Source organism: Anabrus simplex, chromosome 2, assembly GCF_040414725.1.
Source record: "Anabrus simplex isolate iqAnaSimp1 chromosome 2, ASM4041472v1, whole genome shotgun sequence".
Lineage (NCBI taxonomy): Eukaryota > Metazoa > Arthropoda > Insecta > Orthoptera > Tettigoniidae > Anabrus > Anabrus simplex.
Window position 1 is genome coordinate 865,418,037 of NC_090266.1, and position 25,986 is coordinate 865,444,022.

At 37.9% G+C, this 25,986-nt stretch overlaps 1 protein-coding gene across 1 annotated transcript in view; it reads right to left on the reverse strand.

Moving 5' to 3' along the window:
• LOC136863720 (neprilysin-1) overlaps positions 1–25,986 on the reverse strand; it is a 729,030-nt gene that overhangs the window by 302,868 nt on the left and 400,176 nt on the right. Inside the window, exon 2 of the mRNA XM_067140078.2 lies at positions 21,907–21,951. Within this exon, the coding sequence (XP_066996179.2) occupies positions 21,907–21,951 (45 nt within the window). The remainder of the gene's footprint in view (positions 1–21,906; positions 21,952–25,986) is intronic.

Genomic DNA, 25,986 nt, shown 5'->3' on the forward strand with positions numbered 1-25,986 from the left:
TAAGGGATGGTCTCAACCCAGCATAGTTTTTACTCTGAAAAGTAATTTGAAGTATAGTCCGATACTTTTATTTAGAGTTGGAGGTTACTATTAGCCGAAATTTTGAAAAGAAACAGTTAAGGATGAGCTGATATATATATATTGTAACCGTATCGGTAATATATGTGCTTGTATCGGTAACTGACTGAGGGATTTGAGACATTTTCTAGCCTTCTGTGTCCACATAAGAGTTGTGTTGCATCAAATTGTGCAAGAGCCCCCGACTTGGGGGCGCCGACTCAAGTACTTCGTGGCTTGAAAAATCTCCGGAAAGAGAAAGCTAGTTAAGGTAAGAACATGGAGGGAAACACATTATAATAACCCCGCCCACTAAAAGTGGCCGAGATACGATAGTGCCGACTTGCTAACTTGGTTTGAGAATGGATACTTCGAGAAAATTGCATTACTTACTAAGTAAAAGATCGGCAAGTCATAAGAGAGAATTTTAGACCTCTCACAAAATTATAAAGGGTTATAAAAATTCAGCCTTAGTCAAATTGCGGCGCAGAAGATGAGGTAAGCGTGAGAAGCGTACCCAAGCTAGCTGTGGACCCAGACTCTGGAAGGGAAATCCCCGGAGAGGCGTCCCTATTTGATTGAAGATATCCATTTAATTACCGATCGAATTGCTTTACGCATATATATCATAGAATTTTGAGCTACATGTTTTGACCACATCACCGATGTTGGAAGACCCGTAGAACACAAGATATGGAAATAGGAGTGGGGACGATCTGGTATCCGTTCTGCGAGTTGGGGCTAGTTTATTTGAGAGAGCTTCCGGTGGAAGGAGAGAGGACTTGTCGTGGAGTGTTGAGAGGGAGCAGGCGTTCCGATCGTGACGCGTGTCTGCAGTGATATCTCCTTTATGCGGGAGTGAAATTTGAATTGTGTCGTAACGCAGTGGAAGAAATAATTTCGTGCCAAATAGATACATTGCACGCACGCTGGTTACGAACAAGTGTGTAAAAATCCTGGTGAGGTGGAAATGATGTGAAATTTCGAGCGGGCATAGGACCATTGTATCGCCGTGAGACCTCGGAGACTGTGCATCGTGATATTAAAACGCGAGGTGGCTATTTCTCAATAAACAGTGTAAAAATAGTGTCTACCGTAAAAATGATTTTATAAACAGTGTAGAAGGAAGAAGTGGTTAATGGAACGTTGCTTGTACTAGCCAGTTCCAGTGCATCCTAATCCAAGAACTTAGAGTCGAAGATGGAGCTCGGAAGAGGAAAATTCGAATTAGTGATCCATGCCAGTGTCATGGAGGGGAAAACAACCACCAGGGGCCTCTTCGAGGTTCGAACTATGGATATCCTAACATGACGATAAATACAGATTTGAAATAATATGTAGTACTGTAGTCCGTCTCTATAGCTAAATGGTTAGCGTGCTGGCCTTTGGTCACAGGGGTCCCGGGGTCGATTCCCGGCAGGGTCGGGAATTTTTAGCATCATTGGTTAATTTCTCTGGCACGGGGGCTGGGTGTATATATTGTCTTCATCATCATTACATCCTCATCACGACGCGCAGGTCACCTGCGGGAGTCAGATTAAAGGATCTGAATCTGGCGAGCTGAACTTGTCTTCGGACACTCCCGGCACTAAAAGCCATACGCCATTTCCATTTTTCCCTGTAGCATTGTAAATGCGGGTTTTAATTTTTTTGCAAATATGTAAATAACCTAGGATAGGTTTGTAAAAACAATATGGAATTGTTTTGAAACTAGGGAGAAACTTTGAGTCGGTTATTGTATTTCTTGAGTAAAGATAATTTAGATGTGGAAGGAAACTTTGGAGTAGGACATTAATTTCAAGTATATATAGTTTAAATTTAGAGTAATGCATGTGCATGGATTACAGATGAAGATATAGGAAATGTTTAGAATGCTTTAAGTAATAAGGGTAAAATGTTATTTTGCCTTATGATTTCCAACGGGTTATATATTTTCTCTTTTCCTTCTATTTGGCACATTTATTTAATATCCGTAATTCATGACGATAGGGACATCTACATGCCTTTGCTGAAGTGTTAATCGATGGGATAGCAATGAACTCTGGTTTTAAAGAAAATTTGCATGATCGTAGTATAGAGAATTACTTGTATTATTTACGTGATGTGTGAAATGTCTGGGTTTCGACTACATGTCCTCCAAATTTGATAGGGATTTTCTTTTTCTATTAAGAGGATAATATGTCTATATACTGAAAATAATGGCCATGCTAATAATCTATTTGATGTGTTGAGTATAAGTTAGAAGAAAACCGCGTGTTTAATTTCTCTGTGTTCGGTATGTTGTGAACTCAGGTCCTTCACGATTAGATCCTGTGGAAATGTATGGATAAATAAAGGTTTGACTTGATATAAGGTAGGCATATATGCAGAGTTCGTATCAATGAATGTATTTAATTGTGGTTGAAATATGAATTACCACGAAGTGTTAATGGGCGGCAGAATGCTGCGCTTTACAGAGGACTTTGTGTATTTGAAGAGATGGGTCGCTTGCCCTTCGAGATGAGGCGGGACCATGTGTCAAGTGAATTATGTCTGAAATAGGGAGCGCTCCTTGCTGTGCTTTGTTAGGGACAGCTCTGTAGAGAAAAAGAAATATGTCAAACCTTGCTAGAGAAAGCAAATATGTCTGGGGTTCACAATATAAGTTCGCTTTTGTATTTCTCCCTGTTAAAATCTGTTCAATTCTGAACGGGAATATGAGTTACTGGAACGCCAGATTTAAATATTTGTTTCATCTTCTAGAATCATAACAGATAGGGATTTTCAGTGACACAAACCATGGTGGCGTGCAGCAGATCTTCGATTCGAGACCCAAGGCAAACTCAGGATTTTCGACACACACAAATTTCTCATGAAATACAGTCATTCACATTCCTTTTCAGAGGATCTGTGTATTGTGTGCTTATATTTCATTCTACATTGTTCTTTGATTGTTATTTTATCCTATGTGCGTGTGTGCCAGACTTTGAGACCCGGTTCTGCCCCGTGGCTTGGATTCTTTTGTTCAGTGTGATGTGGGTTCGATGCCGGATACAACATCTGGTTCTTTTGTGTTGTCTGGTGTGTTGTGTCTGTGCGTGTTTGTACTATTTGGCGTCATTTAAGGATTTTATTAGTTCATTAGGCGGCCACTCAAAGTTATCTCCAGAAGTCCGGAGTGTAATTTGTTTTCTTCCAATAGAGAAGAAATAGGTTAATGATAAATCATCACATTTACAAACAAATACATGCATTAGGGTATATTTCAAATTGGCGTTCAAAGAATCGTCGTACTTAACGATCATCAATTGAATGTCGAATTTAAAATGGAAAGGAGTAATACCTCCTTATTTATATTTTAATTCAGCCGACGTGTATATTATTTGTATTATTCAGGGTTATATTTGATGTGTGTGTGTTTTAATAAGAGGAGTTACATTTGTTAAAAATATATTTCTGCTATTATCATTTGCCGTAGTTTAATGCATCCTAGTTTTCCTCCGTTCTGTTATGGCTATAAGTTAGTCTTAGAATTTTATTTTATTATGCAGCGGACGCACTATGGCACTGGGATGCCGGATGTTGTGTTACAGGAACAGAGGGATGTGCGGTTGATCCTCACACGGTCCGAAGGGCATTTGTTCACCCATCAGTTTGGAGTAGTTTTATTTGCTTTTCCAGATGAGGTGGTATTTGACTCTTGATCAAAAGGTCCCATACCTTCCAGCAACATGGCGTGTGGTCCCATGTGGCTGTAGCCCAATGTGGGTCATTTGTCGTTGCTGTGGTATGGTTCCAATATATCTACTCTCTTAACGAATTATTTTTAATAAGTTTTAATGCTGAACACGTTTTTTTCTAACATTAACGGTTTCAGAGTTATAGATTTTTTTTACTACACTACATAAAGTACAGAATGCTCTTTGTAAATTTTATTAGTATGCATATTAACGAGGTAAAATGTGTACAGATAGAAACAAGTTGTTTAAGTCGGTGATGTTAAGGTTGCACTCTTCTAGGCATCAAACTTGTGTCTGTAAGGTTAGCACCCCCGTGGGGTTAAGCCTGAAGTCGAATAGAAGCATGTGAGTTTAAGTTTGAACACGTAGCCATCCACTATACTTTTCAAATCGCCCGCCAAATGACGTCATACCTATCCTGCGCCAAACTTTTCAAACCTCCCGTACTGCGATGTCACACGTCCAACAGCCAATCAGCGCTTGGTCTAGGTCTTGTATAGCCCTCCTACTTGTGAATGTAGAGAGATAGAGAATTACTGTAACGGTGGGTGGGGTGCCAGTGTAGTTGTATATACATAATCAAGCTCAGAGTAAACGCTAACATTTGCGTGTTCATTTATCCACCTGCAATCGCGTTACAATATTTTTATCTTTCACAAATGTTTATGCCTTCTGTCGAATAATAATAATGCTCTACTTGAATTTATTTGCCAGCCATAAGAGTAGTGATATACTAGGACTAAATTTTGTATTCATCTTTGAAGACACTGACGAAATGAAAAAATGAGAAAAACCTTTACACTCTCCAGCCCAACTGCCCCAGCAGCTGCCAGAACCTATGCATAAATGTGCCAGTAGTGGACTAATGGTGCATTGTCTCTTTCTCTGTCAAACTATTCTATTACAGATTCCTTTAAAGCCTTCAGTGCTTATGCTTTGCTTCCCAGTTGGCCTGCTTCTTGTTTTTTGAAAAGTCACATAATACAAAATTAGCCATCAGTTCGAATTCGAGCAATTGCAGGTATAGCGATTCATTAGTTTCCTGTAAGAATTGTATCCACGATTATAATGATCTTCACAAATATTTTCGAACGTTACGTCATCAATACACCGTATCACACTGGGTCTTGATACATTTTGGAGACGATGATTCGCATTACTTTGACTTGTAAGTTCTTTTCCTGGAGATGATGTTTCATTGTCAGAACTATTAAAACTGTCCTTTCAACCGTCAAAATCACTATTCCTGTCCAATGTGTTAGTGAGCATTTCTCTTACGTCCCCAGAGTATTTTTCCACCATAATGTCACGTAACACGCATGCAAACTGATTATCTTCTCCTTCAATTACATTTCGAAATGCAGATGTGTAAGTTCGACTCATCTTTTCCCCCACCAGGTTAACATCGTTCTATGAATTAATTCGTTTCAGCCCACTCATGTCTGCCATTATTACGTGGACTTACCTACCGGACAACGCTAAGGTCTAGTTCGTAATGAGTGTACAGCTTTGAAGCAACTAATCCAGTATGCTGACTTCCAGATGGCGCCAGTGGACATACAGCTAATTTTATAGACGAATGGCTTTAATAGGTTTTACAAAAAGTACACTATTACATTTTAAACACGTTCCCAGGCAGTTTAACCGTTCGATCTGGGATACTTCCCTAGTTAGCTGTACTGAATCCTCAGCTCAGACTCAGGACGCGCTAAATTTTATCCAATGTCTGTATGGTCTTACTCTAGTATTCGATGACTTTGATTATTGTTCATCTACAGTACGAGGTGAATACGTGCTTGGTTCATCCAGAAAGGTGTGGGTTCTATTCCCCAACATGCTCCTCATCCCTCAGCCTACTTCAAAACAGACTGCTAGGTTGTTCCCTGGAAATAACCAAGTACCGAAGTTACGGACAGTAGAAGCTTCTTACGTTCCACTCCCCTAAGGACCTTTCGATACTTGTATGGATATGGCTGGCTGCATTTAAGTAGAGTACAGATCTCTAATTCCAATACACGGAGAATATGTGTTTGTTTTAGGCAACAAACTAGGAAAACGAGTTGAAGCACGAAACTACAATATTCGGTATGATATAATGTTACAACTTTGCTGATATCCCGTGGTTGAAATACGATTTCGTTTCCTCTCCCCAAAAACCAAACACACTGCTTGTCACTCGCCAAACCCGGAGGATAAACGACAATCAATTGTTTTATTTTTATGTTCAACTCATGTTAAGAAAAGAGGAAAATGCTGGAACCAATATATTATTCTCTCTTAATATGTGAAAAAATGCTCCTGACAATTCATAATACTCAATAAAACTGGTATTTGATGTGCTGTGTGCCAATTAGTGTTCCATAGGAGGAAGGGTCCTTCTATTTTATGCCGCAGGTATTGGAATACATTTAAACAACCGCAATTCAGCCCAAAAACACTTATGTAAATATCATAAATTCCGTAAACTGTGGACCTGATTGACAAGTGCCTTCCACAATAGTCAAGGAAATGAGCCGAACGGGAAGATTTGCTCAGTTCAATATATAGTAAGAAAATCAATTAAGGACTGTTATAAATACTGTCTGAATTGTCTGCAGACACACAAAATACCACTAATTAACATAATGTATTAATTACATGTTGCTGTTTAAAATGGTCATATTGCATGAAGAAAATCCCATTTCAGGAGGTCCAATGCAAACATTAAGCGCTAAAAATCAACGAACGCAACTAAATGTCCACGTACTAGTCCACCTTTCACTTGTTCTACCTCGATCTGCATATGTATTCTTAATAAGGAACAAATGTATGGAAACATTTTAACCAAAGATGAAACGTATTTGAGCGTATTTGAGTTTTATGGTAGATGGAATTTAGCAACAATGCCATTATTATTTTCATAGGCAACGATTTTTCATATGAGTTCTACTCATCTTAATTAAGATTAATTGTACAATAGGATAATTACTTCAAACACATCACCCACCAGAGAATTAATAATTGCACAATAAATAGAAGAAGGTATACAATGGGCTGTTGTAGTGGTTTCACCCACACAATGCACATACACAGAGAGACAAGCACGATGTAAATATATCCATGAGGAGAGATAGGGAGAATTATTTCTTTCGCACATACTATACCGAGCCAGCCAATAACAGTATATATTTTAAACTGCCCATGCAGTACCACTTCGCTGCCACAAAGCTGAATATCAGTCCACTCAAAAAGATTTGCTCCATTCATCCCAGAACCTTTATTGCAGATGCTATAACGGAGAAAAGCCTTCACCATTTCTATTGAATTAAAAGCAAGCTGTCAAACCAAACAAAAGGAAATCAATGAAATGTATATGACGCAGAATGGCTCGTAAGGTGAAGAGAAGCCATGAGACAGAGTGAGAACAACAATAACAGTTTCATTTTCATCGGGTATACACTTATTTTCTGAATAAATAAATCCTGGCCTGTAGAACAGTCGGCATGTCACAAATGGCAGGCAGGAGATAAAAAAACTATGGTGAAGACTTCTTCTAGCTCTTAGTGTAAAAAGCTACCATCGGGAGCACGTAGAGCGTTGCCAATATTTCGTTAATTTTGTCAATGTTAAGTGCTGGCAATAACCAAATGCGTCTATACTGAATAAAGTGCCTGATTTAGTGTTTAGGATGATATTGGTCCTCTGTTAAAAATTGGAAGAATACAGGATGCCATTCCAAACTTTAATGTAGATATCCAGAAGTCTTCAGCCAACCGTGTGCAACAAACTTATGCAAAAATATATGAATGTTCGTCCTGCCCCCGTTATTTCTGGGATAGCTGAAGACAATTTCATTCATTTTGAATTTAGGCTGAGGGCTTAAGGCCGGAGGACCTTTATGATACTACGTGATCCTTCAAGTTAAAATCCTACCATAGGATCCACTGAGGTTCAAATCACGATTCTATTAGTATAATGATAACAGTTAAGAATTTGGGTTAATTTGCCCTTCAACAAAAGCAAAATACAGAAACAGACCGATATCTCACAAAAATGCGATCAGGTACAATCGGCATTCAGCCTTCGGAGAGCACATAATATATTAAAGTTCATACCATTTCACAGAAATCAACATAGATTCAAAAATTTTACACATCGAAAATAAAAGCAAATCCTTGAATATTAAAGGAGCAATAGAAATTTACATCGCAAAGAAAGCTAATCAAAAAAATGTCAATGATCACACACATTTAAAACATTGCCCCTCTTCGCCCTATTTAATTAACATCAGCTTTAGCACTTAATAACTCCCACAGGAGGCTACTCTGACTTAAATGACATGAACGTGGACTAGGATATTCTTATCTGTAGTAAATTCTCTACATTTACGCAGCGTCTTTCGCCACTCGAGACGGTTCATTACTTTATTATTTATCACTAAAAGTAATGTCTTACAAGACATTCCTTAATTCAATTCCATACTTTTATTTCATAAAAATCATTAACTTGCATTTACTACGTAATACACAAGAAGTATATTATAACACGAAGAAGCCAATACCCCTCCCCTCTCCAGTGGACAAAATTATGAGAACTCCCTTCACTGTCCCACTTCCCCACCCCTCTCCACGTGACAGAGTTCACTGCCCAAAGAAGTTGCTGAAGGTGACGGACCATTGATTAGCAGCTTAGATAAGTACAGAAACACTTCTATAAGTTAATAAAGTGACGGTTGAAGACTACTACAATTATTATTTGTTATTACTTGTTAATAATATCACCAATTCTCAATCACTGACAAGGTAAGGCAACGCAGACAATATTGTACTTATTACGCATGATTTAAAGTGGTTTGATAGAATCTGAGGATATTCTTGTAGAACGAAACATGCCATTATTTGTTTAATAGTATGTATATTGTTACAGCTAAATTGTACTGTTATAATTTTTATAGTGTGTTTTAGACAGGCTGAAAAGTTTTAAAGTTACAAATTAAGTATTGTTATTATCCATTCTTAGGTTAAAAATAGAGTATTAATACAAATAACGTTAAGTTCAGCTTCAACAGAATCCGTCCATCCATTCACTCATCCATCCTTCCATGCAGCCATCCATCCACTTTAGATATGTCTATAAATTGAGAGCTAACATGTTGGTGTGACAGTTATGCCAGTATATTAATTACATTTCCATCAATATGTTAAGTCCAGTCTGAGTCATGCATAATGCATGTCATTATTCTGGGTTCTCATTATACAAACACTTGAGTGCTAGTCGCACTGCTCCCTACGGCCTCACATACACTACTTACAGCTAAAATGCTACTTAAACGACATTGAATTATTCAACTTGTATTCGTAACGTACTGCTCCTGTAACTCACCCATTACAGAGTAGTTTCACAATATTTTCCATAAGCACTCCAAAGAGTACTGTGAAACTTCAACTTTACAACACTGACGTTGGTTGACAGCTAAAGAACATTTAATTTCTGTCCATGGTCTAGTTTTACTCAGGGTAGTTAAGCACATGCTAGTTAATGGCAATTCAGGGGCGGTAGAGTCACGCGAGTTTGAATTCCACTGCCGACAATACTTCCAAATTCATTTTCATTTGCTCCCTATGTCATGTATCATAGGTTTGTACATGCTTGGCTTTCTTATAAATTTTGTATAAACGTGGAGAATTTGTGGGTTCTGTAGTTCTGTTACCGAAAGTATTATTTCAAGGAACTTAATTGATTTTTCGCACGAATAATGTTTACGCTGGAAAATGATAGGCTTGTCTGCGAAACAATAACTTATTTCTTCTTTCCTTTCTCTTTCGTGTTTCTTTCATTCTTTCCTTTGTTCCTTAGAGGTTCACTTCAAGCTCTATTTTTGTAATATGTACATTTTGTGATTTCAGCTAAGTTCTGTACAAGGCAATGTTAAAATAAAGAAATAAAGTACATAAATAAATATCCAGATAATAATTTAGATAGTGTTTTTGTCTTGTTCGTAGCCCAAGACCAGCTCCTTCTCTTTCTACATTACACAGAATCACGCAGGTAGAGACATAACAACAACATATTTTATGGGGTGAATTTCACACAGACGTAATATGGAGGGATAAAATATTGATCCGCAAGGTTCTTGCAACAATAAGCCGGAATAGGTTTATTTTATAAACAAGTAGAAATCAAAGTCTTAAATGATGAAAGCCACACGTTGCGTAACTTAACATAAATGACAGTTGTAGCAGAGGCTTTCAGTGAAGACAAGTAACTACAAGGAAGAACTAGAAACTCCCTGCTGAAACAAATAATGCGAAATGTACATACAGAAAATTAAAACTCATTCAAAAAAGCAAAAAGAATCGTACGGTCTGAAGATGTTTCATGACATCTTAAGAATGCAAAAAATGTGAATTACACTGAAAGGATAACTTTAAATAAAATAATAACCTCTCTACAGGATTATTTGATTCGAATCTCTGTGCACCGGAAATTGAACTTCATATCTTTGAACGTCTGCCTGTCTTGAATGTGTACACCCTTAGCTCTCAGTATCTATCATTTTTGTACGTGGTGATAAGTGATTTTTATAACAAAGGGGCATTAAAATAAGATAGGTTGATAATGCACAATTGAACAGTAGAGTCCAGTAGTATATGTGGTGATGTGCTCAGTATCATGCATGCCCATTATGTCTGCCTTCCTGGATCTGCACTTCCCGGACTTCTGCAATATAAACGTGTAAACACTCCATGAAATATACTGAAACGTTTAGTGTTTGCTGCGAACCACTGGGTGGATTTATTGCACATAAATTAAGCTGTACTTACCACAGAAATGGTTCTGACTCTTTATACGTAAATAATTCTCAAAATTCATGTCGTGGATATCATTTATCAAGTATTAATACATCTGTTATCCTGAAAAATGCATTCATTATATTTATTTTCCTCCCGTGTGAATCTTGTGAGCTTGCCGCGGTCGGAAGGCTTTTGCCGAGCTGTAGGTGCAACCGTGTCGGATGGGTATCTGTAGAGAGAAGACTTCCGATAGTTCATTAAAAGGTGGGTAGAAGTCTTTCGGAAGTTACAAGGATGGCAGTCTAGATGATTGACTGATATGGCCTTGGGATGATACATAACTTGACTCGGATATGTTGATACTGCTACACGGCTGAAAGCAACAGAAAGCTACAGCCGTAGCTCCTGAGGACTTGTAGCTCTCTCTATATGATTCAATGATGTAGTGATGATGGCTTCCTCCAGGGTAAAATATTCTAGAGTTAGTCCCTCATCCGGTTCTCTGGGTGTGGACTAGACTGGAGGTGACAACCATCAGGTAGATTAACACTGACAGTCTGAGAGTAGGAGCGTGGAATTTTGGAAGTTCGTATAGTTAAAGGTTATGAAATTGGAAATGGACTGACTAAAGCTAGTTGCATTTGGTATAAGAGAAGAACGCTGGCGGGAAGGGAAGGATCTTTAGTTAAGCGACTACATAATTATCAACACGAAATCGCATAGGCGAAATGCAGGAATGATTTTAATGCTGAACAAGAAAATAGTGCAACGGGCAAGTTACTATAACCACCATAGTGAACGGGTTATTATTGTCAAGATGAACAACAAGCTAATGCCCACCACCGGAGTATATGTCTATATGCCTACAAGTTCAGACGATGATGAAAATTCTAAAAAATGTATGAAAAGATAGATCTAATAGAATATGGAGAAGGAAATGAGAATCCAATTGTGACAAGAGACAGTGGTAGGCAAAGGAAGAGAATGTAGGAGGGAAATATGGACTGGGACAAGGAAATGAAAGAAGAATTCGGCTGGTAGAATTATTATGCACCTATCATTACTTAGTCCTTGCTAAAATGTGGTTTTAAAGTCACAAAGGTCAGCTGTATACGTGGACAAGACCTGGTGACACCAGAAGGTATCAAATGGATTTCATTATGATTGGAACTGGATTGTAAGACGTACCCAGAAGGATACGTGGACTCTTAACTACAACTTGGTGGTCACGGAGTGTTGTCTTAAATGAAAGAAATATAAGAAAAAAGAAATAATACAGGGGAAAGAGATCTAGACAAGTTGAAGGAAAAAAGAGCGAGGGATTGTTTCAAGGAACATGTTGCACAAGAACTAAATGAAAATACTAAAATAAACACAATATATGAATTGTAGACAGTTCTGAAGAATGAGATCAGCAGGGCGCCAGAAGCAAGGTTAGGAAAAATGGAAATATTAAGTAAGAATCAATAAATAGGAGCAGAAAAAATGTATAGGTGACTAAAGAATGAAGGTAGAAAGTGCAAGGCAGCTAAGTAAGAATGGCTGAAAGAGAAGTTCAAGGATTTTGGAGGTTGTAATTGTAGGGAAGGTGGATGCTGAGTAGGAAGATCAGGGAATCTTTTTGTGAAAGGAAAGCTAGGCAGAGAGATATCAGGAATATTTTCAACAATTGCATCAATGGAAAGAAGTGGATGATAAAATTCCGGAAAAGAAACAGGCTGTTGATACTGATGAAACGGCAGACAATTTTGAAGTCAGAATTTGACAGAGCATTGCGGTACCTAAATACAAACAGTGAACCTGGAATTGATAACATACACATAGAATGTCTGCCTAAGGAGAAACAAGCTTGCAAAGTTATTCCATATAGAGTGTAAGATGCGCAATATAGGAGAAGTACCGTCCGATTTCAAAGAGAACTTTTGTTATACCTATTCCCAAAAAAGCAGGTGATGACAAGTGTGAAAACTATCACACCATTAGTTTAGCATATAGTGTTTCTAAAATTTTCACACCTATTATTTACAGAAGAATTGAGGTACAAGTTGAAAATGTGTTGGAAGAAGCTCGATCTAGATTCAAGAGGAATGTAGAAATAAGCGAAGCAATCTTGACTTTACATTTGACCTTAGAGATTCCAATTAAGAAGGGCAGGACCACGTACAGGGCTTCGCATTCGTAGATATAAGAATGCATTCGATATCGTAGATTAGACTTATCTGAGATTCTGATCATCTACAATCTGTACAAAAGTCAGCGTTCTGTGATAAGAATCGAAGACTATGGAAAAGAATCAGCAGCCCAGAAAGGAGTGAGGTAGGACTGTAGTTTATCTTCTTTTCTAATACTTATATAGAACTAGATATGAAGGAAATTAGAAAGGAATTTGGAAAAAATAATCACAATACTAGGCGAGAGAGTCAGAACTCCGAAATATGGCCACGATACTGTTACATTGTCTTAGTCTGTAGAAGATCTGGAGAAATTCCTGAATGGCTTTACGTTCCACAAACTACTTTTACGGTTTTCGGAGATTCTTGAATGGTATAGGCACAGCCTTGGATGAGGAGTACGAGATGGAAATAAGTAAATACGAAACAAAAGTAATGGAATGCAGCTGAACAACGTCAGGTGGTGGAGGAAGTATTAGGTTAGGAAATGAGTTCTTAAAATAAGTATTTTAATATTATTAATTGCGTAGAAGAATAAGTAACGACAGCATAAGTAAGGAGGAGATAAAATGCAGACGAGCACAAGTAAGGAAGACCTTTCTTAAGAAAAGAAATCTGCTCACTTCAAACAATGATCAACGATTTAGAAAGATGAGTTTGAAGACTTTCGTCTGGAGCGTGGGACTGCATGGAAGTGAAACATGGACAATAAGCTGTTCAGAAAGAAATAGAATCAAGGGTTCTGAAATGTGGTGTTCCAGGACAGTGCTGAAGGTGAAGTCCATAGATCGATCACGGAAATGAAGAAATGTTGAATCGAGTTGGTTATAGGAGAACGATTTTTCCTTTACTTCCGAGCTCTACAATGATAATTCGCTCTCCATTGTTACACATTTAAAATATTTCCTGACAGTCAGAACTCCTGCAAGGTATTCGATCCTGGTTCCTCGTAGATAAGTCGCATAGCAACGCAATTGTGCATGGAATATATGATAAGGAAATGAACGTGTATTGTGAGACTCTACTACAATGGAGTGTTGACAACGTAATAGAATAGCTGAATAAAGTAGGAACTATGACAGCTCTGAACACTCAAGCGCCAGTAAAAATAGAAAAAAATATACCCTACACTTCGGGGTATTTGATGCAGTGGCAACATTCAATGAAGGAAATGTAACAAGATGTAAAGTTTTGTAAAAGCTAGAATTGGGTATCGGTTGTCGAACGGTTGACACCATGCTACAATGCGAAAGGAATGACTCCGAAATGCTAACCGAAAGTTCCAGAGCTTAAACAGGGAAGCGAGAAAACGACAGAACTGTCAAAAGGAAACTCCTGGACCAGTTTGAAGTGGGAAAGGATGACCCAAGTTATGGAACAGGCTTATTTTGATACTCTAAATAACTTTCAAGGCTATTTTCCCATCAGTTTACTTTTTATTACTTAATGTTCTCTTATATTTTCTCACCTTCTACTAAATCTGGGAGCTTGAAACTTTCACAGTTTGTTTATTGTAGTGTTCCACATGTACTAAAGCTTTGTTATAGTTTGGTTTCAAATGTCTAGTAAACTCAATGAAAATTATGTGCTCTAAACTGTATATATTTATTTATTAAATCTGAGGCACAGCTTTAATTATATACCCTTCAGTAGCTAGTCAAGATACATATCTCAATCGCGAAAAAATTTCATACATTTATCACGGATAGTTTTTGAGAAAATGTACATCAAACATTGATAATTTGGCATTGTAGGGATAGGGCATTCCGGGTCCCCTTAAGTGAAAATAAATAACTTCTGTCTTGTTTCTATTTAAAAATAGTTTATTAGCCTGCAACCAATTGAATGATTTGCCTAGCACCTCTAACCTTTTATTTTCCACATTTGTTAAATCCTTACCACTTGTTATGACAGTGATATCATCTGCATTGAGTACTGACCTGCAGGGTAAATTATTTACAATATAATTTATATACATGAGGAAGGGAAAAGGTCATGCAACAAATCCCTGAATTACGCCAGTTTATACTTTGAGTGCTACAGATTTTTTTCAACTTGTTCAATTTGATGTCTGTCGTTGAGATAAGATGTGATTAATAATAATTGTACATCTTTAACCCCGTAATAGTTCAGCTTTCTTATTAGTATATCATGTGGCACGGCATGAAAAGCTATACTGAGGTCTAACAATGTAGCACATGTTATGTGGTGAGACCCAAAACCCTGTATTAAGATACCTCAGTCACAACAGTTTCTACAGCTTCAATGGTGGATTTACCAGCTCTGGAATCAAAGTGTGCGGTATTTACTAAATTGTACTTTTCAAAATATGCTTATAACTGTTCCTTTATACAATTTTCTATTATTTTAGATAGAATTGGAACAATTGAAATGAGTCGATAGTTGCCTGGATCCAGTCTATCACCATTCTTAAAGACAGGTATTGTGACTAAATTTCAAACAATCTCGAAAAATTCGTTCAGTAAGTATCCAGTTGATCAGCTGAGTTAAAGGAACTAATATTACGTCAATAATTTGTTTTAGGATATAGTTACTTACACCATAATAATCTTCGCAATTTGAGGAATTCAATTATGATACTATTTTAAGGACTTTCCCGGGCTTTGTCTCTTGCCACCTAAATGGAGCTCTGTAAGTTTAATGAATTCCATTATTTTTAACATGTATTGTACACTGTTTCATTATCACGAGAGGCGTCACTGTGGTTCATACATTTGTCACTATTTACAAAATATTAATTCGATACATCAGGTTCTATTGGCACTGTCACTTTATCCTCTATCCTACCAATTTCATCATTTGTAACTGACTAAGCTGCCTTATATTTATTTTTTGAGATGTCAATAAAATAATCATTAGCTTGCTTTTTCGGTGCTTTAATTTCTTCATGATAACACGTTTTAATAAAGACATGATTTTCTTTATCATCTGAAGAACCCCCCCCCCATTTTTTTTTTTTTTTGCTTTAATGTAATAAATTATCATTAGATTCCTAATAGTTGCAAGGCGAGGAGGGTACAATTTCCCTCTCTGTTTACCTTTATATTTACCTGATGTGCCAAATATATTTATTGTTCTAGGACAACGTACTCCCGTACAGGACCCTAAAGTTTGCAAAAGGTTTTCAGTTGCTTCTGAAACAGTACTGGAGTTTGCCACCACGTTTTCAAAATTGATGTACAGTAATTCATTTCTAAGCTTGAAAATATTATTATCTCCTAACATCTTAAAGTTGTTTATGGTTACCGTGTTTATCCAAGACACTTTTGAATTTTAACCAGAGACCGCAGTAATCAGACAAAAGAGGCTCTTCAACACCAAATGTAAAATCAATTTTATGAACATTAGTAATGATATTGTCTAAACAGGAATATTTTCTAGTAGGTTGCTCATTGGCAAGATAGAAGATCACAAAAATGGATTTTGGTAGGTGATTGAACTATAGTGTTAATATTCCTCCAATGCAATAGATTTTATAGTTTCGATACCTTTCCAAGCACTCTGCCAAATTACCCCACAAGTTCATAAAAATGTCAGTGTCGGAATCTGATGTTCGATATAGAGAAAGAATTATAAGTTTAATGTGAGTAAATATCACCCTGGCTACTTCAGATAGCTTCTCTACACAGAACTGATCTAAGTTTAAAATAGTGTATTTCATGTCGGTATTTATTTGCTTATATATATTTCAACACCTCCATTTGAAATCCTACTTCTAGAGAATCATGTAATTATCTCACATCCTGGGGGGGGATATACAAGTCATCCTGTTCCTTTACAAGGCAATGTTCATTTACACACATAATATCAACAGAGAATGAATTCAAAAATATTTCAATTTCACCAAGCTTATTTCTGATGGATTGTTTAAGTTGATATGGAAAAACAGTAAGTTCTGTTTTTACATAATAATGTTTGCTAGCGAACTTAAATGTTCATGGAGATTGGTCAACTGAAAGCTTTTCTCTGGTATTAACATCTGTAATATTTCCTAATGTTACACTTACCTCATAATTTGCGACTCCCTTGTGAACCTTGATCCTTGTGCTTAAATATTGATTTAAGTACCCAGGTTTTCCAGGAAGTTTCCCTGTACATGCCTCTTCAGTGGTATAGATTTACTGATACTTAACTGATCATGCAAATCATTCCTGACAATGTTAACAATTTGTCTACTTAGGCTTTCATTCCCATCACTAACAAAATGTAGGCGATGCTAAATAAATAAGTGCCTGCTAAACTCCGAAACATCTACTAAATCAACATTTCTAGAATGTTTACACAATCTATTAATTCTCATATTTACATTCTGCACAGCCTGGTTCACACAGGAGTCCTTTACAAGACCATGCCTATACGATACATTAACTACTATTAATTTGGAATCAGATAATTTAGAAATCTTACCTCTGAGGTTCATAACTAATTCCTCACTTTTATCTACAGCAATGTTACTTGTATCACTTATAATCACTACATAGTTGTCTTTCTCTAAAACAGGATCACAATCCTTAAGAATATCTTGTGTTTTAGCACCTGGTTTTACTAATCCATACACCTCCATCCCTGGATTCTTCAGATGAGACTTGATGTTTTCTGCCATTCCTCGTCCCTGACTGTCCGCGTACAGATGGATTTTTGGCAATCTTATCTTAGAAGTGAAGCTTCCACGGTGTGAAGAATTATTTAATTTATTTTCCGGGTTGAACCGTGTTGTACTTGTACGCATATCACGTACAGTTTGCCGACGTTTCGAATACATTGCAGTATTCTTTGTCAAGGCGACTGAAATACCCCTACTCGATCCGAGGTAATCAGTCTCCCAGGCAGAAATTACACTACTAGAGTGGCCTTGATCTTGGCCTTTTATATCCTAGCCTATCTGGCTGACGTAAGCCCTGGCTGCCTCGCGAGGCTTCTGGAAAGTTTATGTCACAGCCAGGTAGTGGGGGCTTGCCCGCGCTGTTATGTAATGGGGTTGCGGCCCGTGTGTTTATGTTGTGGTCTGTATGTCTTAAACTATGAATGATGGGCATCCAAGAATTACTGATTTTGTATCCTTCTTCTAAATTTATGTTATTCGGATGTTTCTTGATTTCGATAGCCTCGCGGATTTTCCTTTCCAGATTCCAAGGGATAGCTGCTAGGATCTTGGTCTTGTCAAATGATATTCCGTGCCTAGTTTCGTAGGAATGCTTGGCTACTGCTGAAATATCTTTGTTTTGGTTCTTGATGTGACGGATATGTTCTTTTAAGCGGGTGGAGATCAGACGTTTTGTCTCACCTACATAACAAGCTCCGCAGCTACATTCAATGTGATACACTCCAGGGGCCTGTAATTCTATTGTGTCGTTTACTGGTGGTAGATAACGGGCTAGCTTACGGTGAGGTTTATAGATAGATTTATGTTGTATTTGTCCATAAACATAAAAACTATCTATAAACCTCACCGTAAGCTAGCCCGTTATCTACCACCAGTAAAAGACACAATAGAATTACAGGCCCCTGGAGTGTATCACATTGAATGTAGCTGCGGAGCTTGTTATGTAGGTGAGACAAAACGTCTGATCTCCACCCGCTTAAAAGAACATATCCGTCACACCAAGAACCAAAACACAGATATGTCAGCAGTAGCCAAGCATTCCTACGAAACTAGGCACGGAATATCATTTGACAAGACCAAGATCCTAGCAGCTATCCCTTGGAATCTGGAAAGGAAAATCCGCGAGGCTATCGAAATCAAGAAACATCCGAATAACATAAATTTAGAAGAAGGATACAAAATCAGTAATTCTTGGATGCCCATCATTCATAGTTTAAGACATACAGACCACAACATAAACACACGGGCCGCAACCCCATTACATAACAGCGCGGGCAAGCCCCCACTACCTGGCTGTGACATAAACTTTCCAGAACCCTCGCGAGACAGCCAGGGCTTACGTCAGCCAGATAGGCTAGGATATAAAAGGCCAAGATCAAGGCCACTCTAGTAGTGTAATTTCTGCCTGGGAGACTGATTACCTCGGATCGAGTAGGGGTATTTCAGTCGCCTTGACAAAGAATACTGCAATGTATTCGAAACGTCGGCAAACTGTACGTGATATCTGTACAAGTACAACACGGTTCAACCCGGAAAATAAATTAAATAATTTTGCCAATCTTGTTCGTAAATTAGTGTTACTCTTCCGCTAGTTTCCTTGACTTCATTTTAACTTGTTTTTGGAGCACTTACACTTGGGTCATCTGGATCTTATTGAAGTAAATGGAACTTATTTTCACACTGAAAGTGATTGTATCCGATTTTGAGATGTTCCTCTTTTCTAAAATTTATTTTCCATTAGGCCTAATATGTCGGTTCATCACTTGAGTCCAAGGAATTTCTTCCTTACCACGTTCTTCCCCGTTTTTCAGTTTCTTGATTCTGTCTTTCAGGCATTAACTTTCAGCTAATAGAGCAGCTAAATCTTCTTGAAGAAAACCTAAAATGTTAAATATTGTCTCGTGATTATCCTTTCTTCTTGACTTGATTCACTTTGTGTATCAGTTTCTTTACTCTGAGGACAGCCACTCGCTTATCTGGATATCGGTCTTATTTGCAACATTAGCACAGTGAAAATTATGCCATTCATCACATTTCTTACACTGAATCCCATTTTTTTTACCATACCTTCACGTTGACCACATTTTTCTTGGCACCTTAACACACTTTGTACTGGAGATACCGCCGACGCGCAAATAGTAGGTTAATTATGATCTGTATCTCTATTTTTCAGTCCATTTCACACTGAAAGTGAAGTAGTTAGAAGGCACTGACACTTGGGTTATTAATTACTTCCAATGACCTTGGACTGAAACAGAGGTTTGTTTCTTCTTCGATGTACGCCACCAGCTGATCAACTGTATGCTGTTCTATGAATATTTCCTCCTTAAGTTCTGCAGAAGGCTCAAATGAGTTTTCCTGTGTTTTCTCTGGCTTTGTTAACTCTGATTTGGCTTCTTTTTGTAGAGCTATCATTTCTGATACACATCCAATATTTTTAAGTGAAGCATTTGCTGTTCTTTCAAGCCAGGCTGATTCCTCTTTGATCTTTATTTCCAGGTCCATTTCACACTGCAACTGAAGTAGTTACACGGTACTGGGGTTGTTGATTACTTCCAGTTATCTTACACAGTCATTTTGAAACAAAACCGAATATTTTAATGTAATTTAATCACTTAAAACAGACGCTTGAAGGACAAAATTGATTTCTATCAGACAGCAGAACAGGCTGAATTTAGAAAAGGTAGTAATGGGCAAACGATACCCGTGTTCGAGCGGGATCGAACCGACCCGATACGCCACCTTCTCTGGTGGAATGCAAGAATGTCCAGTGAGAATATAACTGCAGATGTTCTATAACTTTACGGCAATTTAATTACTGAAGAAATTGCATGACAATTAACTTTATAATGTTCAGATTAGTAATTCAATTCTGTATTTTTGGCACTGATAAATGATGATGATGACGATGATAAAATTTAAAATAAACATTATAAACATTCAGTCAATATTAGTCGGGATTGGAAAGGACAGTTTTTCTCAGTGCTGCATGGATAACACCAAGCAGGTACAGTTTGGTTACAAAATTATTTACGTGGTAAAGGAAATGTTTTGTTGTGCATAGGGATTTGTAGATGGATAATTGTACAGCAGCACTCACATCTCACCGAAAATATAGTTTACGAAAAAGTTTTGTAACTAAATATCATAGTTTCTTGAAGCAAGTGTACACGTATGCACAGAAATGGTGTGCCGATATAAACAAAGCATGGCGCTCCCCACCTTCTCGCTTAACGCATTGCTGCAGGTAGACGTCCCGCTACAAGGCTGTTGTGATTGAAATGGGCATAGTGGTAGATGTATAACAATACACACACTGTACCTACAACACTATCTGCTCACTCCTCTTTCCTCCTTTTCAGTACTGGAGTGGGGTATTGTTTATTGTTTATGTCAGGATACAATTTCTGTGCACGCGTGTACCAACACTAACATAATGATATGAAATCTACTCTTTTTTCACTTTCGGTAAAAAACTATTTTGCATATCAGCAAATCATATAAACATGTATATAATTTGGAGTATTTTTTGAATTACAGTCGGTTTTCATTCCAACAATGTGCAGCGATTTACAGCAAGAGTTTAAGATGGTCACTACACACTGGTTTTTATCGTCTTGGCCGTGCTGTTAGGGGCGCGCGGCTGTGAGCTTGCATTCGCGAGATAGTGGGTTCGAATCCCACTGTCCCATTTTCACTCCAGACAAATGCTGGGGCTATACCTTAATTAAGACCACGGCCGCCTCCTTCCAACTCCTAGGCCTTTCCTATCCCATTGTCGTCAAAAGACCTATATGTGTCGGTGCGACGTAAAGCCACTAGCCTTCTTGAAGCCCATTATGGAATCTCAACTACTCCAACTACGATGACACCAGCTTCGTTTATAAATAATAGTCAAGAGGAAACGTTGGTAGCAGTAGACATAAAGTCAAAGATTTAATGGAAGTAATCTTCCTTAAAACGTAGTACCTTGGGAACATGAATGGATAAATCTGCTGCAGTCGCAAAATTTATTACACCCAACGTTCTGGGCTACAGATCGTCTTAATACGTTATGCAAAACTCACTGTTCGATGTTAACACACATTTTATTGATTTTATTGTCTGTCATAAACGTTTATGTAACCACAGAAATATTTTTGTTCAAAATGTGGATCACCAGTCCAGTGTTGTAGGCGTAGCGTGCTCAACACTGTGTATTTACCTAGGCACTGTCTCTTTACAGAAGATGGTATTTGTCTCATTACTCAGCCTAGTGCCCTATCAAGGTACATTATGCACTTATGTCTACAAATTGTCTTGTACGGAAATTAAAGGTGTTTCTTATTTTTAATTAAGAAATGAAGGTAAATATTAGTAAAGAATATTGCAACATTTTTGCTCTCTGTCTGCGAGATGTCGAGTGTTTGGCAAAGTATGTGACACCTAATTCGTGAATAGAGGATTATATAAAAACATTTAAATAGGAAATTAGTTTTCTTTGCGCTGAACATGCTTTCTAATAGACACAATTTCTAGGGAATATCGTATGAGAATATCCTTAGTGATAAATGAGATCTTACCTGTTCTGACGCATTCCTCGGTGAGGCAGACTTCCTTCTCCGGTTCTGCAAAACAAAACAAAAATTTCCAATTAGAACAATATAATTCTTGTAAATTTAATATATTTTCACTCTTCTTGACAAACTCACAAAAGGATAAACCACTTTGAAAACACAGAAATGTACCTCCATTTAAATTACATTATCTATATTTTACGGTAATACCAAGTTAGTTATAAGTTTTCAGTAAATGAATTAAGACTGTAGTTAAAACATCTTCAATTCTATTTGTACTGAACTGTGACAAAACGCCTGAATTTTGTCGTCAAAATAGACTTTAAATGTAGCGATAAATCTGCTGACATAGGTAGTAGCTGCATCAACTCTCTCAAATGTCAACGATCTGATCGGGTCTTCCGATCCCTCAAACTTGAGAAGAAGAGACGAATGCTACGCAGTTGGTAAGTTGTTAGCTCATATAACCGCAAAACTTTCGTTAAAGTTCTTGTTAGCCACGTCGGTGGATGCGACATAGAGTGACGGATACATAACCCAAGACCGCCGGTTCAGTGAAGGTCGAACAGATCGATTTTAGAAGGGGCAGGCAACAATCTTGGCAAATATATTTTCTTTATTTGTTTACTTTTTGTTTACAATTTGCATTACGTTCCACCGATAGAGATAGGTCTTATGGCGACGGTAGGATATGAAAGGGCTAGGAGTTGGAAGGAAGCGGCCGTGGCCTTAATTAAGGTACCACCCCAGCATTTGTTTGGTGAGAAAATGGGAAGCGAAGGAAAACCATCTTTAAGGCTGCCGAATGTGGGATTCGAACCCAGTATTTCCCGGATGCAAGCTTACAGCCGTGCGCACTTGTTTACTTTTAAAAGGTTGAATAAAAAACCTTCAGGTTCAGAGGCTCTCCTGGTTTCCGATATAGACAATGCATATTTTACTGTTGACTTCAATAATTTCAAGACTTTCTGTGGTGCAGTTTCTCCCAGGCGGAGCTTCATGTTTATGCCACTGTTTGTGCATTCAGCGTCGAGCCAACAAAATGAACTACTCAACCTTAGAAATAATCTAGTGCAGTTCTTCTTTCACTACCAGATGGCAGAGGAATCGGATAATCAAAATTGGTCTGCGAACGTCCGTCACATTATAAAAACTGTATTATTATTATTATTATTATTATTATTATTATTATTATTATTATTATTATTATTATTATTATTATTATTATTATTATTATTATTTTAGTTTTAAGAGTCGTCTTTTGTACTGAACTTTCCATTTTTCTACGAATATAGTAGCGAAGCAGTCCCATAATGGATAATACAAATACACTTGTAGAACTTTGTCCTCACCTGCTGAGCACTTTCTTACACGCAGTCCTTAAAAAAGCAAAATCTATTCCACTCTGGAGCAGCTATTGGCAGAAGGGGAGGAAAGATGATTCATTTCAACAATTCATCCCGTGGATTTAAACTTATATGACAATTATTCTTAATAGTAAGGTCTACCACTGGCATGTGTCTTAGCGTAACTGCTTACATTCTTATACTCAGTCTCTGGAATTACAAGATATTAGAATCATTCCGTATTGACGGTTTTCACTTTACAATGGCGAAAAATGAGAGTATCCTCCTATTCAATACATCATATATTCCGTCATTAGACGGAGCAAACAAATTCAAACATGTTTCGGCTCGCTTGAGCCATCTTCAGTGAAAAAATTAGGGGGGTTGGAACAATTTACATAATTTAAGTTGAAAAAAATGCTAAAAAACATAATGAAAGAGCAAATGGAAAAACAAACAAAAGAGAGCCTAGACGGAAACAAAATTAGCACAAATATACAATATTTACATCAATATGCAGAGCAAAAAAACAACTTATTGCGACAAAACTCAAGAATTTGAATTGGAATTTCAAGAATTTGACTACGAATCACTCGTCCACAAATAAAAGTCACAGGGTGTTAAATGGAGACTGTCGCCATAAGCCTGTGCTAGTTACTTGTTCGCCTAAAACATTACGTAGTGTAGCCATTGTGTGACGAACCCTGCAAGATGTAACCTCATCTTCCTAGAAGTACCCTGGTGTCTTTCAGTCAGTTGGGGGCTGTACCTTACTTAAGTCCACGGCCGCTTTCTTCCCTCTCCTAGACCTTACCTATCCCATTGTCCGCATAAGACTTATCTGTGCCGGTTCAACGTAAAAAGAAGTCAAACTGACAACAAAAATATCATTCGGCTTCGTTTTTCTCTGTTTTTTTCTTTTTGATAGTGATTTATAGTTGCACCATCTCATACGTCTGGTTCTTTAACTAAGTGGTTTGCATGCTGCCATTGGGCCCAAACCGTCTTGGGTCCGATTCCCGGCCAGGTCGTGGATTTTAGCCTTTATTAGTTAATTCCTCGGGTGTGGGTGCCGTCTTCAACATTACAGTTCATTCCTAACTAGTGCCCCATCCTCATAGATACACAGGTCGCCCATGGTAGTCATACCAAAAGTCCTGCAGCAGGCCTCTCCAGAAACAATATATTATTATTATTATTATTATTATTATTATTATTATTATTATTATTATTATTATTATTATTACCAACTCAGACAGGAGTTTGGCGACGATGGGGTAGGAGAGCGCTAGGTGTGTGAAGGAAGCAACGGTGGCCTTAATTAACGTAATGGAATGACAAAATCATGGAAATACCACTCCAGGGCTGCCCTATAGTGAAGTTCGTGCCCACCATCACCCGAACAGTAAAATAATTATTGTCTATTGAAAAAGTCAGCCTCGTAAATTATTACTTGTACAAATGACGGATCGAACAAAAATTTAAGGGGAAAATTCGTGTTTTAAGAATCTGCAGAATACGAAAATTCAGTAGTTAGCTTTCAGGGATGAGATTTTTCCTTTTTGTCTATTTTATTCCCGTGCACGGAAACATAGGCTTTTATTACATAAATCCGTTTTAGGCTCTCTTTAACAAGAATTTGTTACTGTTATTGTGCCTATAAATGCCTAATTCAGGGGTTTGTGCCTATTTTGGAGTGACTCTTCACAATCTTTTAAAGAAGCCAATTTTCTTCCAATGCGTTATATTCTAGCTGCTGAGGTCGGAAGAACATTTTCTCGTTTCTCAACATCTATTTACCCCACTAAAAGTAAGGAGAGTTCTTGGAAGTCCCCATAAATAGCGCTTGGGGAATTTACTTCAGAACGAGAAAGGTACAATTTGACCTCAAAGCCTCCTATCTCCTATGATGTTATGCAAGAACCAATCAACATCGAACTGTGTTGCACACACCTATACCCTCCGATCTCCCTCTCGCTGCAAAGTGTTGGACGCTTTGTCGTGAGATCGAGTTGATAGTTCTTTGTAGAAGTGTGATCAGCAATGCCTAAAGAAAAATCTTCCAAGTCTTATCGGCTGAACCTGTGGATCACTGGAGATCCCAACTTCACTATGGATGGAAAGGTAGTCTTCCACCGAACTGGACGTTAGGAAGTAAGTTCACTTATCCCTTTTTATCCTTTTGTGATTTACATAGTATCATTTATAAGCCTATTTTGTTTTTGCTATTTGCTTTACGTCGCACCTACACAATAGGTCTTATGACGACGATGGAACAGGAAAGGCCTAGGAATGGGAAGGAAGCGGCCGTGGTCTTAATTAAGGTACAGCCCAGCATTTGCCTGGTGTGAAAATGGAAAACCACGGAAAACCATCGTCAGGGCTGCCGACAGTGGGGTTCGAACCCACTATCTCCCGGATGCGAGTTCACAGCTGCGCGCCCCTTACCGCACGGCCAACTCGCCCGGTTATAAGCCTATTAATGTATGTATTGTTTCAAGTTATTTTGTTGCATCGCTGTATATTTTAGGCCGTGGACGATGAGGATGCTGTCTGTATAAGAGAAGCCAAGAACGCCATGTCCTGCCCATCGGTTCGATCAGATTTAGAGTTCCTGAAGGCAACTTGATCACGCTGCCGGGAGCCATCACAGAGTTGGACAGGAGTCCATTAGGATTGTGGAGGATGTAAGGGGAAGTCTTGAGTAAGCATCTGGGAAGGTATCAGGGAAATGTTTCAT